Below are 18,257 nucleotides of genomic sequence, written 5' to 3'. Positions count from 1 at the left end.
CAAACATCTCTATCCTACAACCCTGCCCTGTAGTTACAAGTCAGTGGCTTCTTTCCTCAAACAGGCTTCGCAGCGAACTGCTAAGTAGTTTCTGATTTATGGCTACGGAAACGGAATCCTCTAGAGGAACAGGATTTCCCTAACAGTTATTCAAATTGTTAGTAAAAAGTGACGAAATCGCCTACACGTCTCCGAGAGGCACCGAGGCCACCAGCTGCATAACCCCCCAAATTCCTCGCCGCAGCCGAATCCACTGCGTCTCTTCTCCAGTTACGTTCTCTGGAACAGGTCTCTAAGGACCGCGCAGTTCTGTACGTCGTAGATTCCTTCTTTGAGGCGGAATATCTCTTGAGCATCATCAGAACATTACCCCCTCCCCCCTGCACCCCTTTCCCCCCGCCTCAATCAAAGGGAGCAGGAACCAGCTTGTCTTTAACGGGACGAATCCGCGGAGGGCAGTAACGGAAAATATGGAGTCGAAGCCAGGCAGATCTCTTCTCTTTTTCTCTGCCCTGCGGGGCTGGGCACCCCCCGAAGGCTTCTGCTTCTTGGGATGCCAAGACACACCGGGTGGCGCTGGAGCGCGTGCGCGGTCCCTTTAAGCAGGAGCGCGGGGCGCGGCCCAGGTACGGGGCGGGTCGAGGGGCGGGCGGGCGCTGAGCCGGCGCTGGTCCGGGAGCCGGATTTGGAGCGCGGCGCCGGCGGGGGCCGGAGGGGGCGGCGCGGCGGACCTCGGTGGCCTCGGACGCTCCTCCTCGTGAGCGGCCGCCGCCCGCCTCCGCCTGCGCTAGCAGCTCCCGCGCCCCGGCCGGCACCCGCTGCCGCTCCTGGCAGCTCACCTGGGACGCGGTGCTCGCCGCCGCCCGCACTTGGGCCAGGATGAAGGACCGGCTGGAGCAGCTGAAGGCCGTGAGTTTGCAGAACCTGGGGATCTGGCGGGCCGGGGGCTGCCGGGATCAGCCGTCGGGAGGAGTGGTGTGGGAGAGGGGCTTCCCTCAGCTCCCCTAACCCAGGCCGCCCGGGTGCTCTTCGAGCTAGGCCTCTCTCCTTAAGCCCCCGCCTCATCCCGCGGAGCTCTGTACCCTCCCCTGCAGGGTCATGTGCTTGGTGATTCATCACCTAGCAGCGATTTCCCTGAACGCCCGTAACCCTCTCATCCCTGTTCCCCCCACAAGCTGGACAGGGTTCCTCAGAGCTGGACCCACCCCGGTACTTGAAATCAGTGGGGCTTATGGTGAGGTCAGGAGACTCAACCTCACCAGCTGCCTTCTGCCGCCTGGCACTGTGCCGCAAATGGGCTTCCTCTTCTCTTCCTTATTTCCCTCCCGGAGCACCGGGCAGGGCTTCCCCATCCCCGGAGTAGCTGAGAGTTCCGGGTGAGCTCTGGAGCTGTGAGCTTGTCAGGTGCTGGGATGGGCTCCCCTCCTACCATCTGGTGGTCTCTTATTTTTCCTTGCATCCCCCCAGACAGCTGTGGTCGTGTCTGCCGCACAAAAGATGAAAAGCTTAGGTCACTTACTCTTTTGAGCCTATTTCCTTGTCTGTCAAGTGAGAATCACCCTCCCTTATAGTTCTTTTATGAAGACGGAATGACACAATGCGACTTGATATAGGGAAGTGCTGAAGTATGAAACTTTGAGATATAGATTCATTTAATAAGTCATTGAGTACGTTCTACGGGGCAGGGCTAGTGTGAAACTTTGGTGACTCACCCAGTGATACAAGCTGCCCCTTAATGGAATATAAAGCCCAGCCTTGGATACTCACAGGCGAGTCCATCTACCTGCCAGCCTACAAGTGCATCAGCTTAGGGCACAGTCAGGACCTGGTGAAGGTCTCACTGAATCCTCCCAGGTGATTACTGAGCTCCTTAGAGTTGGGAAGTATTAGCGCTGGGGCTTTGTCCTGCCTGGCCCCGCTGCTTACTGGTTACCCTTTAAACTCCAAGCTTAAGTTTTGTTATCTGTAAAATGAGTAGCTGTGCAAGCTAAAAGCAAGCGAGCCTGTAGAAGAGCCCTGTGTATGGCACATAGGACTTAATACATAGTAAGTGTTACGCTCATAACTTTTTTTTTTTTTAATAGAAATGTTGGTGGCCAGTGGGTTGATATCGTAATTGTTTTACGTTCTCCTCCCTTACTAGGGTGAGATCTTCTCCATGTGTTCACATGCTCTGGGAACTGGGCTGCAGTGTAGGCTTAGGAGAAACGAGAGAAGGAAGGGGCAGTTGCTTACTTAGTGGGAGTGAGCCTCTGCCCCCAATTTGCTCTTTTACATTTGAGCCTCAGAGCATCCTGTTAACTAAAGTGCACAATTTACTTGTCTCTGTTTTAGAGGTGGGGAAGCTGGGGCTCACTCTGGGGGTAGGGGGGATGACCCTTCTCAAAGAGCTCAAAGCTGAACAGCAGTCACAGGCAGCCCCCTTCCTTTAGTTAGGGAATCTGTTTCTGGACTGATACTCCCTGGCTTTTTTCAACAGGGTAGTCTTAAGTGAGCTTTGAGTTCCAAGAATAGGGCATTTTCCAGGGAACGGGAGCAAATCCCTGTGCCTTTCAGTCCTTCAGGGTCAACCTCTATAAAACAGGGCTAATGACTAATGATGCACTTCTTCCCTTCACTCTTTGGAATGTAGTGAAAGTGATGCTGTGTGGCGGTGCTGTTATTATGGCAGTGTGCTGAGACCACAGGGAGGCTGCTGTCCTGTTCTGGAGCCCTGCCATGCAAAGAGGACTGGGCTGAGGTTCAAAGACTTCTCTAATTGAGGCCCTGACACTTAACAGCTGGGGTCCTTTTGCAGCTTCACCTTGTGCTGCTGCCACCCCCCTGCTGCTTCTTGATTGTGTTTATTTACTCATTGGCAATTTCATACACGTATATACGACGTATCTTGATCACATTGGACCCAAATCCTCCCTCCTCTATTCTCCGATAACTTCCAATAATACTCCCCCTTTTGTACCTTCATGTCTTCTTTTTTCTTTTATTTTCCTCTTAAATTTTTTTTTATAAAGCTGACTGAGTCCAGTAAAGGGCAGCTTGCATGCAAATGAGTATGGGGCCATCTACCAGAGCCTGGGCAGCCTACCAGGTCCAGAAGGAAGAAAAAAAGATTCCCACTTTCCTACAAGCCATCAGCTGCCAATAGCTCTTCACCTGGGGGTGGAGCCTCATGAACCCACCCCCGTTGATAGGTGATGGAATGTTGACTGACTAGATTTTGTGCAGGCCATCACAACTTCTGTCTGTGGGTTCTTGAGTGCTACAGTCATGTCATGTCCAGAAGACAGCATCTCATCGCAGTTCTCCCCAGCCTGGCTCTTACATCTTTTCTTCTTCCTCTTCCACTCTATCCCATGAGTCTGGATGGTGGTGATATAAAATGTCCCAGCTAGGGCTGAGCACCCAACTGTCACTCACTCCCAGCACCGACCAGTTAGGAGACTCTGCATTGACTGCTGCCCACTGCACCCAGGAGTGTCTCTGACCAAGGTTGGGAGCAGCACTAGTCTAAGGGCACAAACACACATACTTAGAAGGCGCTCTGACAGCATGACCATTATCAAAGCGTCAAAAGGAGGTACTCTCACCTCTGAGCTTCTTGATGCTTCCTTTGTAAAACAAAAACCGGTTGGTCTCAGAAGATGCTTCTGCCCTAATTAATGGTTTCCGTGAAGAATGTTAAACTTTCTGTGCATTATCAACCATTTTGTGGTGTATCATCCCTTTCTTCCTGTCCCTTATCCCAGGAACCTCCTTTTTGGCAACAAGATAGGGCATGGTCCCTCTCTGATTCCTGTTATCTACAAAAAACATTTGCTAACCTGAATGCAACACATTTCCCATTGAGCAGCCTGTGTAATGTCTTTCTAAACCCCAGGGGGGAGAGGGTGATGGCTGCCTTCAGATAGCGGGGCTGTGTCATGTGCTTGAGACTAGTTTGGCCGTGAGTAGATAGGCGGGAAAGATGTGGGGTTGATGGGTAGAAATCAGAAATCTTTAAGTAAAAAAAAAAAAAAAAATCCCAAAAAACAAACAAATGAACAAAAAAACCAAAATGTAATTAGCAGCCAGGTGTGGTGGTGCATGCCTTTAATCCCAGCACTTGGGAGGCAGAGGTAGGAGGATCTCTGTGAGTTCGAGGCCAGCTTGATCTACAAAGTGAGTTCCAGGGCAGCCAGGGCTGTTACACAGAGAAGCCCTGTCTCAGAAGAAGAAAAAAAAATGTAATTGGTTGCTTAAGAATTGGGCAGGCCAGCTGAACAGGTACTGAGTCCTCTAGCATGAGAGGCAAGCAGGAAGATTGTTGAGGTGCTGAATGCTGTAGGACTTTGAGCGTCTCTTGAGGGAGGGAAGAAGTGTGAGATTGAAGACCTCCATGAACCCTGAGAGTGTGTGGTTTTGTGAAATGCTTTTTGTCTTACTGTTCTGGAGTCCCCAAGGATTGAGGCACCAGAGCCACACCTGTCAAGGTGATCATCAGTCTTTCCCCCAGGGGCCCTGGACAGGTAAAAGAGATAATCTGTGACAATCAGTGATGGTTATCTACTATAGTACATGTGAGCTGTCCATAATTAGCTCCCTGGGAGCAATGTCCTCCCTAAACCTAAGGGTCTAAGGCTGTAGTCACGGGGCCCGGCTTACCTTATCTCCCGACTGCTCCTCCTCAGGGGCTCCCATCAGCATTTTCTTGTTGATCTCGAAGTTTTCTGGGAACGTGCCGTGACTGCACGCAACCCTTCCGTTCTTCTCACGCGCGTTTTACTAGCTGAACTTTGAATCTGCTGGACAATTCCTGGCCCAGAAACCTCTTGTGTGCTCCTGTTTATATTCAGTAAACATTTGCTAAGTGCCTGTTGTGTGCCAGGCCCCACAGTCGATGCTGGGATGTAGTCTCGAGCAACGTTTGTTTCTGGCACTTAGGAAGTTCACAGTTGGGTAGAGAGAACAGAGGACTAGACGGTGTGATGTGTGATTCTTGTGACAGAAGCAACAGTAGGAAGACCCTGCTGACTGGCCTCTGGGAGACAGGAGATGAGTCTGGGGGTGCTATTCCCAGCAGTAGTTTTCAATAGAGGCTCCTCTTCAAATCTAATGCAGTCTCTTCAAATAGAATTTATTTGGAAGAAGGTGTGGATCCTAGATTTTCTCTGTCTTTGGTGAGTGCTTTTTATATAAAGCACCAAAAACATAAAAATATGCATGCCAACATCAAAAGAGGTGTGTGGTGTGGTGTGGTGTGGTGTGGTGTGTGTGTGTGTGTGTGTGTGTGTGTGTGTGTGTGTGTGTGTATTTACAGTACATCCTGGCCAGCATAATCAGAACTTTTAGCACCGTATTTAGCTTGTATCCTGCTGCATAAGAGGTTTGGCAGAATTATTGTACAAAGTCCTTAACCTTAAAGAATAATTGGTCAAGGAGGGGAAACAAATGTATTTCATGGAAGAGAAACAAAGTAAAACCTCATAATGAAAACTGAGTAGCCAGTAACTGAGTTCCTTAGGGTAATGTGCAGTAATCCTGTCAGAAATAAGGGGCTGTGCTTCTGCTTTAAAGTTGAGTTTAGTCAGTAGGTGAGTGTTTGCCTATCCCTGCTCTGTGCCTTGGATCATAATAAATCTTACCATACCAACTTGCCCTTTGTTGAGATTCCGTCTTTCTTTAGTAATAGGATTTCTGACCAGTCTGGATTCCCTCCTCACCTCCTCCCTGTACCAGGGAGGATTCATTTCCTGCAAGGGCTGTTTTTCTGCGAGTAGACAGGAGCAGAGATGAGAGTGATAGGGATTGAGTAGGGATTATAGACCCATCAGCTGGAGGCCAGAGAGAAAATGCTTGGATGAGAGAAGGGGATTAATTTTATTTTTATTCCTGTGAGCTTGGGGGAGGTTAGGGGACTGGCAGGAGCGCGTCCATACTGTCCTCTCTCCCTCCCAGTGCTTCCTCCCTACTGCTGTTATTCCTGCCCCGCTCCCCAGCTCCATTCTTTACAGGATTCATTCGTTTGTTTGTTCGTTCGTCCCTAACTGCAGCCTAGAGTACTCTGTCCAGTCCAGCCACTTGCATTAATTAGCTCTATGTTGCTTTGAAACTAAGTAGTGTTTTTTAAAAAACTTATTACCACGGAGTAGGTTTGAAACCACCGTCCACTAACTTCATTATTATTTATTTAAGACAAGGTCTCACAATACAGTCCTGTCTGTCCTGGAACTCACTGTGTAGACCAAGCTGGTCTTGAACTCAAAGAGATCTGCCTGCCTTTGCCTTCTAACGGCTGGTATTAAAGTTGTGAGCCACTGTGCCCAGCTTCACTTGTTTTTTCATGAATTACTCTTTGTATTCTGTATCTTCTGTTTAAGACTTGTTGTCCTGTGAACTACAGCAAGCCTCACTTATTGAGTGGATTATTATTGGGCAGGGTTTTGGTTTGATGCCCGGCACACCTTCTCTCCAGTCCTCTCAATTCTCTAAGGTGAGGCGGTGATGTATGCCATTTCTCCTTTCCAGGCCAGGGATGTGAGGCTTGGATTTGATTGAGATCCACCCTCAGCTGGGAAGTGGTGGGATCAAGAATGAACACGTTTGTTTTGCCTGTTTGAATTATTTCCCACACTGTATCAGACCACCTCCCACTGCACTGTGTACCCTCTCCCCCCCAAGCAATAGGAGATGGTGAAAGGCCCCTGGGGTACCAGTCCCCAGCATTCTGCATGGTAGTCACATGTTACACCTTCTCTGCCTGCTTGGCTCTTATACGTCCCTTACACATTTTAAATATTATTCATTATTATTTATTGAATAATATATTATTATTATTTTTTAATGGATAAGTAATACATTCATTATTATGATTGACATTCTTGCTCTACTCCCTGTAGTTGGTGAAACTTTACCTGGTTGGAGTAGAACATTGACTCAGGGAATCCATGACTTTGCTAATGAAGCCAAAAGTCACTGCTTCATCCCCAGGGTAGATGAACTCCAAGGCTCTTCCCTTTACCAAAACTCCAGGTCAGGATGTCATGGAGGCTGTATTTGATCAGAAAGACAATGACGGATATGTGGATACCTAAGAGAAAACCTAGCTACCTCATTTTTCCCCTGGTAAAATCCCTCTCATCCCCTGAGGCTAGTCTCTGGTGTCATCACATGGGAAAGCTTCCCAGGTTAAGTACATAACTGTGCCTTCCTTGACTCCCACAGATTCTTTATTTTGTTGATACAAACATAGCCATATGTTGTGAGCATTGCAGTTTCAGGAGCTTCCAGTCCTGTCAGGTCTGGGCCCTGGAAGAAAGCAGACCACACATACATCATTTATTTCTGTCCCAGTTGAAGCGTAAAAAGCTGAATACTAAACCATTCAGTAAGTGAACAGAGTTACGCTGTTGATGGATTTACCTACACGCAGGTTTTGTAGTCCCAGATAAACCTTGTCTTTAGCTCCTCTGTGTATGGCCCCACTTTGGTGTTCTCCCACCACTACCTTTCCTGTTAGGTCACCCTGCTTTGTGGCCTTTGGCTGTTTCTATGGCAACATTTCCCAGTGTGTGTGTTTGAAGACAGAGTGAAGTTCAGCTCCCACCTAAAGAGATTAGTGGAGCGTGTACTGTCTGGGTTCGCCAGCTGTCTGGGTTAGTGCAGCTTGGTATGGCATGAGGTTTGTTTAGCTCTTTAAATAATTTCTTTTTTAAAAAAATACTTTCAGATTTATCAAAGATAGTACAGAGAGATCCTTTCTTCTCATCCAGTTTCACCCTTGTTAACATCTCATTTTTCAATGTACATTCATCAAAGAGAGAAAGTAATACTGGTACCAGATTCCTCACTGAACACCAGGCTTTATCTGGGTGTTTTTGTTATCCTACTAAAATCCCTCTTCTGTTCTAGGATTTAAGCCAGGACACCACCTTGTGTCTACTTCTCATGCTTCCTTAGCTTCCTCTGTCTCCAGACAGTTTCTTCGTCTTTCCTGGTTTTTCATGACTTTGTTGGCATGGCATCTGCTTTGCAGTGCTTTGGAAATGCATGTCCCTGGGCCGGGGCTACATGCTGCAGCTGGAGTGGGGATGGGGCTAGGGAATCTCTCCAAGCTGGTTGAGAACAGGCTCCCCTGGCTCAGGCACACACTGTTGACAGGGTAGCTGGTATCTTTTGCCACTAGTACCTGGAAGATCGGTGCAGGGATTAAATGTCGTGATAAATAGAAAGTGCATACCTTGGAAATGCCTTCTTCTCCAGTGTTCAGTCAGTGCTACCCGCTGTAGCTGTGATTTGAGTATTGTAGAAGGATCATGCTGGGAAGAGGTTAGGGGATAGGCTGAAAGGAAGGATCCAGCAGAGAGCCGAGGAGGGAATAAGACATTGTCAGCTCTTTCCTCCTCTCTGTGTCCTTGAAAGATATTCAGGGGCCAAGACTGAAGGGAGAGAAAGTCAGGGATGGGAGACTGGGACAGGGGTTGAAAGCTAAAGGGAGCTGAGCTCAGGAGGAGGAAGAAGAAAGTATTTTGTGAGTTTTTTCTCCTGGCTTCAAGGATGACAGTGAATACAGGGTGTGGTGTTCTCACTCAGACTGGTCTTGCTGGAAATTTCCTCTGAGTAAATCCACTCAGTTTTCAAAATGTTGCTCTGCATACAGTCTCCTATAAGTTCCCGTCTCTGAAAGGCTCTCAATGTTCGTGTGAGGTTGGGCACCCTGTCTTCTGTGTATAATTTCTCGTTATGATTGCTGTCCCCTTCCTCATAGTATTGGAGTCATCTCTTTGCCCAGCTGTCTCCCAGTTTAGCCGGAGAGAACTTGGAGCCAGGGATGCTGAGTTTGCCCTGTGAGTCTCCAACACTTGGACTATTACTTGGCAAATGTTAGATGTTCTTCCTGTTGGATGAATGCAGGAACACATAAGCCCTTAGGGGAGAAGGAGAGTATTTTGGGTGTGGTGGTTGGTTATGAAACTTTGAGATCCTCCTCCAAGGTAATGTAGTAGTAAAGCTTAGATCATATCAAAGAGAAGTCCAGAATGACCATTGTTCCGTATTAGCCTTTCTAACTACTTGCAGCTGTAATATCTACCCACAAGGCCTCCCTTCACCTCCTTCCTCTCATGAGAATGTTCACTCTTCTACTCTGGATCTAGCTTAGGTCTTGAGACCCAAAACCAGGTAGGCAGGAACTCAGCAAGTGGGGATGGGATTTCAGTGTTTGTTTTTACAAGCTGAATGGAAGGTATTTTGAAACATATATAGAAGATGAAGAAATATTGACCCTATACTAAGACATAAGAAAATGTCCAATTCCACAAGATATGAGTCAGTGATAGTCTTAGAATAATGATACACTAACAGTCTCCCAGTTTTCCCATGTTGGAATTTCCATAAGTTCTTTCAAAATAACACAATAAAAACCAAAATAGGAAGGACAAAGTATTGAATGAATGAAAATAAGAACAGTGAATTTGTGAGAGTATGGCTGGAGCACAAATCAGAGGGTTTTTTTTTTTTTTTTTTTTTTTTTTTTTTAAAAAACTCATATAGCAGAAAGACGAAAGGATTAAAATAAATGAAATAAATTCTGATTGTGTGAGTTTCCCTCCTCATCTGTCATCTCTGAGAACTGGCACTGGAGTCACATGTAATGTGTGCCCTGTGCTGTTCTAAATGTTTTGTATGTAATGGCTGCTTTGATCCTCACAAGAATTTTGTGAGCAGAGTGTCCTGGTCATGTTACACTGGGGAAACTGAGGCAGAGAGAAGTAACCTGTTCAAGAGGGTAGCTCATAGCTGTGAAGGGCCATCCTGGGTCTTCACCATGGAAGTCAGACGTACCTGTGTATCTCCATATTCATGAACAGAGGTAGGAATACATGCAGGATATCTCTTTCATTTGAGGATATAGGTTCATCCAGCTTAGATTTATGGATTTTGTAGCATCCTCTAAAATAAGTGAAGATGTGTCATTGAGACTGTAGAGAGGCACTTTCAGGCACTACAGCGGGTACGGGCAGAGGCTCCCATAGCTCTGCTAACAGAGTCCTGTTTAGCCATTTAATGGCTAAATTGCTTTGGATGAATTAATTAACCTAATTAGCAATTACCACATCTGTAAGTGAGGAAAGTAATATTTGTCCCTCAGAGGGTTGATGTGTGACTTAAATAACATTTGAAGTCATGGAAGTGCCTGTGACAAATAAACATACATATTATCTACTGTCATGATTGTGACAAAGTATGAGGTGTCCTCGGGGACTTTGGCTCTTGACATCTGGCTTGCTGGTCTTGACCTAATCTGATAATGACTTTATTCCTCAGTGTCACCTCCTTTCAGGTAGGGCCAATGTTTTGCTTTCAATTGCTCAGCTAGAATAAGATGCTGAAGGAAAAGCAGTTGGCTTACCTAGGGTATCATTATCTGCTGATTTCCTCTTTATTCATATGATAAGAATGTTGCAGAAGATGAAATTCAGTGAAAAGAGGAAGTATTCTCTCGGGATGATTTTGCTAATAAAGAACATTGTTCTTGGGAGAACTGGGCATTGGAAAAGGCTCATCTGACTTTTCATTGGAGGAACAGAGAGCACTGGATACCCACTGAGAGCCCACATACTCACTTAGAATTTCTGGCTCCTTAAATCAAAGAAAAGGGACAGGGTGTAGGTGGAGTTTTCCTGTCCCAACTGCCTGTTCCCAAATAACTGGTAGCTACTTCCCAAATAACTGACACGGAGACTTGATATAAATTATAAATATTCGGCCAATAGCTCAGGCTTGTTACTAGCTAACTCTTACATTTGAATTATACCCATATTTCTTATCTATGCTTTGCCACATGGGTTGGTACCTTTCTCAGTGTGACATGTCCATCTCTCTTCTCTGGTCTCCTTGCAACTCTCCTGACTCTGCCCTTCGTCATCCCAGCATTCTCAGTTTGATTGTCCCACCTATAATTCCTGCCTGGCTACCGGCCAATCAGCTTTTTATTAAATCTTCACAGTGTACAAAAGGATTATTCCACAGCAATAGAGTACTCAGATTGGACCGCTGTATGCATGTGTGTGTCCAATCTGAATATCAGCACCAATATCAAAGAATCAAGACATGTGGTAATGAGGACGTTATAGTAGCTGAAAGTTCAGCCACAGGGAGGAAAAAAAGTGTGCAGGAGAACCACAGCCCGGCCACCCACTTCCTCCTGATGCCTCTCCTGTGAGGAGATGAAAGAATAGTGAGTGGTATCTGTCTTTGGGAGTCCACAGACCCTGGTCCTAGAGGAGACAGCCTTAGAGGAGTGGCCAGCTGGGGTAAGAAAAAGGAGATGTAATCGTCCCTCTGAATCAAACGGGTCAGGAGAAAACTGAGTTTATAATGAAGAGTCTGTGTCTGGAGTAAAGAATTATTTCAACCAGGGGAAAAGACAGAAAGATCTGTGTTCTTCTGTGCTTGCCAGGAGGGCTCCTTCCCACAAGACACAGTCCTTTACTAGGCCCCGAAGGGGGATATGGTGACCAGATGTCTCCTCTCATCTATTGATTCAGCTCCCTTCCTCCTTCTTAGCTGCTGTCTACTTTAGTGGTTTTCTGCCTCCCTCCCTCTCTTCCCCTCTCCCAAGTCCCAGTGAAGGAAAAGCTCGGACACACCAAAGAGGGAGGTGGGGCCCTGGAGCCTACCTTCTGGGCTCCCCTTCCTTGACTATGCTGGCTGGTTTCTGAGGCACATTTGAGGTGTCCTGGGGGTTCCCCCCAGACCACAGTGGAGAGCTCAGCTCCTTCCTTGGTGAGAAAAACCAATGTTTAACAAAGACATGTATTGTGGCCAAGGCCTATAGCTCCAAAGGACAGGGTACTTTCTGCATGCCTGGGCTGCCAATTTCATGTTCCAAGCCGCTGCTGGCGGCAGCCTTTGAGCGGGGAGCACTGCAGTAAGAAGGGGTTAGGGCAGAGGTCCGACGCCCAAGCTGTGGCTTCTGCAACCAGTAAGCTGTAAGACCTTGACTAACTTAATTTCAGATCTCCAGTTTCTTAGCTACAGCATGTAGATGGGGTTTGTTGACATGATGTGCAAAAAATAGGGTTATGGCCACCAAGTACCTAGTAGTGGCTATAGGGGGCAATGTATATTTATTTATTATATGAGCTGATGAAGAGCCACCTGTGGTCAGACCGACAGGATGGTAGAGAAGGCCTCTGAGGAAAAGGCAATCCCAAGAATTGCAGGTTAAGTTGCTTGAGGTTGCATTCTGGGCTCCTCAACACTCACTAGTCTGTGCGGAAGGAGTCAGCCTTCTCGTTGTCTTTGACATTTGGAGTACATTGTAGTTTTGAGAAGGAGCTAAAGCCTTGGGTAGCTTGCTGTTGCCTGAGTCGTTGGTGGAATCTTTCATCTCCTCACAGGAGAGGCATCAGGAGGAAGTGGGTGGCTGGGCTGTGGTTCTCCTGCACATTTTTTTCCCTCCCTGTGGCTGAACTTTCAGCTACTGTAACATCCTCATTACCACATGTCTTGATACATTGATATTGATGCTGATATTCTCTTGGTTAAGCTCAGTCATGTGAGCTGAGGATAAAGGGCAGAGTGTGTTTTCCTTGCCCCTACCCCAGCGGGGGACAGACTCTGAGGAACCTGGATCTACCACAACCACCTGTATCAGAAGGAGAGGAGCCCTGCCCACTTCCTGGGATACTTTGTAGAGGATGATTCTGGGTCCAGTGATGTCAGGTGACACATGACCATGGCCTTGTCCTTGAATTTTCTGATGTGGGTTAAATTTTGTTGTTACTTTATGTATTGAGAAGCTATACATGGGAAGAACTCAGCCTGAGATGATGGACACCCAGAATCCAGAGTAATTTCATTAGTGTCAGGCAGCCTTAAGGTTACATTCAGCTCCCAAAGTCCTATTTTACTTTAAAGACCCTTAGACTCACAATAAGGCTGGTGAGAAGTAGTGCTCATTTACAGTGCTTCATTGAGCTCATATATATATATATATATATATATATATATATATATATATATATATATATATATCTTAGTTAGGGTTTCTATTGCTGTGAAGAGACACCGTGACCACAGCAACTCTTATAAAGGAAAACATTTAATTGGGGTGGCTTACAGTTTCAGAGATTTAGTCCATTATCATCATGGCAGGATGTGGCCGCATGCATGCAGACATGGTGCTGAGAGTCCTACATCTTGATCTGTAGGCAGCAGAAGCCACTGCCACACTGAGCATGTGTGTATACACACACACACACACACACACACACACACACACACACACACACACATATATATATTCAGTATATATGAGACCTCAAAGCCTGCCTGCACAGTGACACACTTCCTCCAACAAGGCCACACCTACTCCAACAAGGCCATACCTCTTAATAGTGCCATTCCCTATGGGCCAAGCATTCAAACACATGAGTCTATGGGGACTATACCTATTCAAACCACCACCACCACCACCACCACCACCACCACCACCACCACCACCACACACACACACACACACACACACACACACACACACACACACACACACACACGAGCTACATGAAGGACCATGGTACCTGTAGAAAGCCCAGGAACAGAAGTAAGCATGACATGTTGGATCAGGTTGGTGGGGACAGAAAGTGCTTGGTGCTGATCAGGGAGACTGACTCTAAGACAGGAACAGTCATCTTCTAAAGGGTTTTAAAGAGCAGACCTTTGATTTTGTCCTGGAGGTGATACTTCATATATTGGGAGTTGGGGAGGTAATTGGATTGGAAAAGAGATCAAGTGGTTGGGGAGACTTGCAATGGTACAGAGCCTGCTACTCAAGCAAGGTCCTGTGACATATTTTCTGCTTTATAGATGAAGAAGTGGAGGCTCAGAGATGTTAAGCCATGTATTTGGGTTCATGACTATCATGTGATAGGGCCACATTATAACCCTGGTGTATGTTGTCCGGCAGATCTGTCTTACAGTGCAGCCTTTAGGAAGGGGAAAGATGGTCTCCTTCTCACAGGTCCTGCTTTTCTATGCCTTCATCTAATGCCAGGTGATGGGGAAATTGACACCTGGTAGGTGCTGGTGAGGGGGGAGCTCGGTATTGTGCTAAAAGATCTCCATATGTGATTTCTTCAATTCTCATACAAGTAATAAAGTGTGTGATGTTAGTACCAACAATGGTTTAAAAAAAATTAGGGAGGTGTGCTTGAGTGAGGTCTCACAGCTAGAATGGTAACAGGTGTTGGACTGAGTTTGTAGGTTACCAGGACCTATTTTTTCTTTTCCTACTCCACTCTCTCACTAAAGGTGGACCAGGCCACTTGTCTCAAGCCTGCTGAAAGCCAAGAACCATTCTGGGCATCTGGCTGCCCTTGTACACTATCTAGTCTCAGAAGCTCATGTTATGACAACCACTAAGTGTCTGCTTTCTCATCCAGGAAACTTCCCTGGATCCATTCATGAGGCAGCTTATTATTAGTCGTTAGCATGTGTGCCAGTTTGGACACTGAATTGACATCACTTGACTGTATCTATGTGTATATGTGTATCAGATACATACTTGAGGTCTTTTCCCAAGTGGAGCTGATAGACCACCTCTTAGGAAAGAACATTCTCAGGACTGGAGAGATGGCTCAGCAGTTAAGATCATGTATTGTTCTTACAGAGGATCCTTGTTGCGTTCTGAGCACCCTTATAGTGACTCACAGCTGTCTGTAAAGCCAATACCAGTAGATACAACATCCGCTACTATTGTCCATGGGCACTGTGTACAAGTGTTACACAGGCATGCATGCAGACAAAGCACCCATACACATGAATAGATCAGTAAACAAATCCTTTAAAAAAGGATGCTCTTGATAAAAGCTTACTAACTTCCCAGAGGAAGAATGGCTTTGTATTTTCTAGGAAATAGTGCAGGTGTGTCTTCCTTGGAGAGAAGATCCTGTGGAGGCCTCTGAGAGGCTTGGGTGTTGAGGGATGTTGAGTAATAGAACATTTGGTCTCAAACATTGAAAACTGATGTGTGAATTGAGGTTGCAGGCTAGTGTGAATGCATTCGGCTAGAAGTAATTCAGTTTCTGTTAAATACTTGGGAAACATGAAATAAATTATTGACAAATGTCCTAGTCACTGCTCTATTGCTGTGAAGAGACATCATGACCAAGTCAACTCTTATAAAATAAAGCATTTAATTGGACCTTGCTTACAGTTTCAGAGGTCAGTCCATTATCATCATGGCAGGGAGTGTGGTGGCATGCAGGCAGACAGAGTGCTGGAGAAGTAACTGAGAGTTCTACATCCTGATCTGTAAGCAGAAAGAGAGAGAGAGAGAGAGAGAGAGAGAGAGAGAGAGAGAGAGAGAGAGAGAGAGAGAGAGAGAGAGAGAGACCGAGAGACCTTTGAAACCCCAAAGCCTACCTCCAGTGACACATTTCTTCCAACTAGGCCACACCCAATCCTTCTAATCCTTTCAAACAGTGCCCCTCCCTGGTGTCTAAGCATTCAAATATATGAGCCTCTGGGGGCTATTCTTATTCAAACCACTATAACAATTATGGCATTGTACTTTAACTGCAGGTGATAAGGTTGATTTTGGCTAAATGAGCAAAAGAACTGTTGAGCTAACTGAAAGAACACAAGGGGAGATCTGTAGAACTGCCTGTAGCCAATGGAGGAGGGGCTCAGAAGAGGCAGGCGCTGCCATTGGTTCACTAGGTTTCATTTCTTTCAGGCTCTTCTCACAACACAGATTCCTTAGGGAGCTTGAGTGATCCCATGGCCTTCCCAAAATCAGGTGGGAAGGGTAAAAGAGCATTCCATGGAAGGTACCCTGGGCTGGCAGGCAGACACACCAATGAATGTATTCTAACAGATACACATGGTAACCCAGATCCAGGAGCTTATGGTCACTGGGTACAGATTGATAACAGTAGGCCATGGTGGTTGCTATGGAAGGTCTTTGCAGAGTGGTGAGAGCTTAAGGGAGGTTTTGAATTTTGCATGGGAGAGACAGGAATCAGGCTGTCCGAAGGGAAGTCTAAGGATGAATAAGATTTTGGTAGTTGGACAGACGCGTTTTTGGTTAGAATCCTTGTGTGGCAGCATGGAAAGAAAGATGTTACATAGAAAGGACCGATGTGACCAGAATGTAAGCAATCTCAAGTGGCTGATCTCAAGAACAAGTGTGGGTGTGGCTGGAGTTTAAAGGCCCTTGTGGGTTCTTTTGGGCCAAGGGATTTTGGTTCTAGGAGATGAGCTATCATTATATGACCTTAAGTGTCAGAAGGATATAATTAGTTGAGTTTTTTAGGAGATAGGTGTGGAATGAGTAGGAGGACCCTTAGATTCAGCATCTCTCTTGAATATAGATAGCTATGAAGTTTGGGATGCTGACTGCCCCAGACCATACAGAAAATGAGATTTCCCAGGTAGTCGCAGATTTCTATGGGAATGTTTTGGGTTTGTGGGGGTGGTAACAGGTGCTGTGGGGCCTGGCTGTTTTCATTGCTTGTGGAGTTTTGATCCGTTGAGGGTGAGCCGTTGAAGGGTGTGATGAAGCAAGTGTAGTGCTTCCCCCCGCCCCCCAACAGCCAGTGTGAGAGTGTGCTTAGAAGTCTGCAGTGCCCTGGATAGCGCTTGTCTGGGAGAGAGCAATCCGGAAGAGTGTAGAAACAGCTCAGGCTTTTGTTGCTGGATGGGAATGGAGTCACTTCCTCTAGACAGCCATTTTGTAATTCTGAGGAGGAAGGTGAATGAGTTTGAGAAGGTTTGCACTCCCTGAGGTTGCTCAGGGGCTGGGGAAGAACTTCCTTTTCCTTATAAACACGAGCTCTTGGATAGGGAACAGCATGGTTTTCTTTGCAATAGGTGGTTTCTAAACACAGGAAGATCTTTGCTCCAGCTGTGAGGATCAGCAGCTCATGCTTTGAAGCAGCTTATTAGAACCTGTTTGAACAGCATGGGTAGGTTAGAATCTGCCTGTTACTAAACCTTTCTTAGTTTTAGGTTCCTCAACTAAAGCGAATTACAGAAATGCCACCACCAGTAGCAACAAAAGTGGACTGGGTGTGGAGTTCAGTGACAGCACTTTCCTAATGCTTGTGAAGGCCTTGGTTTTGACCCCCAGTATAAAACAAAGCAAAACCAGACAAAGGAACCACAACCAAGGCCCCAGTGTTGAGTATACAGCGTACTAGATCCTGTGCATCTGTTTATGTTCATCACCTCATTTCTTTCTTTTTTCTTTTTTTTGAGACAGGTTTCTCTTTGTATCCCTGACTGTAGTGGAACTTGCTTTGTAGACCAGGCTAGCCTCAAATTCACAGATCTGCCTGCCTCTGCCTCCCCAGTACTGTGTTTAAAGGAACCAATCCCCAGGGTATCTCACTTATTTCTTAACTAAGTCTATAAAGTAATGTTTTGACAGTTAGGGAACCCTAGGCCCAACAAGCTGAATAGTAACTTGCTTGTCTCTTGTACAAAGTCAGGAGGTGATAGAGCTTGGATTTAATTACAGACAACTCCAGAGTATTATTAAATTTTTATTCATTCAAAAGAGAATTATATATATGCATATATATGCATCTATCTGTCTATCTATCTATCTATCTATCTATCTATCTATCTATCTATCTATCTATCTATCTATCTATCTATCTGTGCACCTTTAAATACGACTCCATCAATGACAGTGGCTATTTATCACGTTTTTTATTCTCACTCTGGCATGTTCTGGTCTCTTGCAGAAGCAGCTGACCCAGGAAGATGACACTGACGAGGTGGAGATTGCTATCGACAATACAGCCTTCATGGATGAGTTCTTTTCTGAGGTGGGCAGCCTTCCTTTGTTTTTTTCTGAATGTACACGAGGAAACACAGCTTCCTCAGTAAGAATAAAGAAACCTCAGATCTTTCAATGCTGGCAAAGGAACAGATGGGCAGGCAGAATTGTTCCAGGGAGATTCTGTTTTCAATTCTTGGGAGTATCTAGACTTTACATCTTATTAAGGAAGTCAGCAGAAAGAGGCTGGAGAGATGGCTCAGTGGTTAAGAGCACATGCTGTGCTGCTAGAGAATTGATTCTCAACCTGTGGATCACAAACCCAGGCTGAATGACCCTTTTACAGGGGTCATCTAAGACCAATGGAAAGCATAGATGTTTACATTATGATTCATAAGAGTAGCAAAAGTATAAAGTAGCAAGGAAAATAATTTTATGGTTGGGGATTACCACAACACGAGGAACTATATTAAAAGGTCACAGCATTAGG

The 18,257-nt window shown here is 46.0% G+C and overlaps 1 protein-coding gene across 7 annotated transcripts in view; it reads left to right on the top strand.

The window, feature by feature from the left end:
- Positions 1-667: 667 nt before the first annotated feature.
- The window catches only part of Stx3 (syntaxin 3), a 42,703-nt gene continuing 25,113 nt past the window's right edge, over positions 668-18,257 (top strand). For all 7 annotated transcript variants that reach the window (XR_006063773.2, XM_042261316.2, XM_076560263.1 and 4 more), the window contains exons 1-2: positions 668-909; positions 17,733-17,816. Coding sequence is in view for 6 of the 7 variants with exons in the window: in XM_042261316.2 (XP_042117250.1) it covers positions 880-909; positions 17,733-17,816 (114 nt within the window). In the remaining variant the exon portion in view is untranslated. The remainder of the gene's footprint in view (positions 910-17,732; positions 17,817-18,257) is intronic.

Source organism: Peromyscus maniculatus, chromosome 1, assembly GCF_049852395.1.
Source record: "Peromyscus maniculatus bairdii isolate BWxNUB_F1_BW_parent chromosome 1, HU_Pman_BW_mat_3.1, whole genome shotgun sequence".
NCBI classification, from domain to species: domain Eukaryota; kingdom Metazoa; phylum Chordata; class Mammalia; order Rodentia; family Cricetidae; genus Peromyscus; species Peromyscus maniculatus.
Note: the sequence above shows the minus strand (reverse complement) of the source record. Positions and strands in the feature narration are given on the sequence as shown.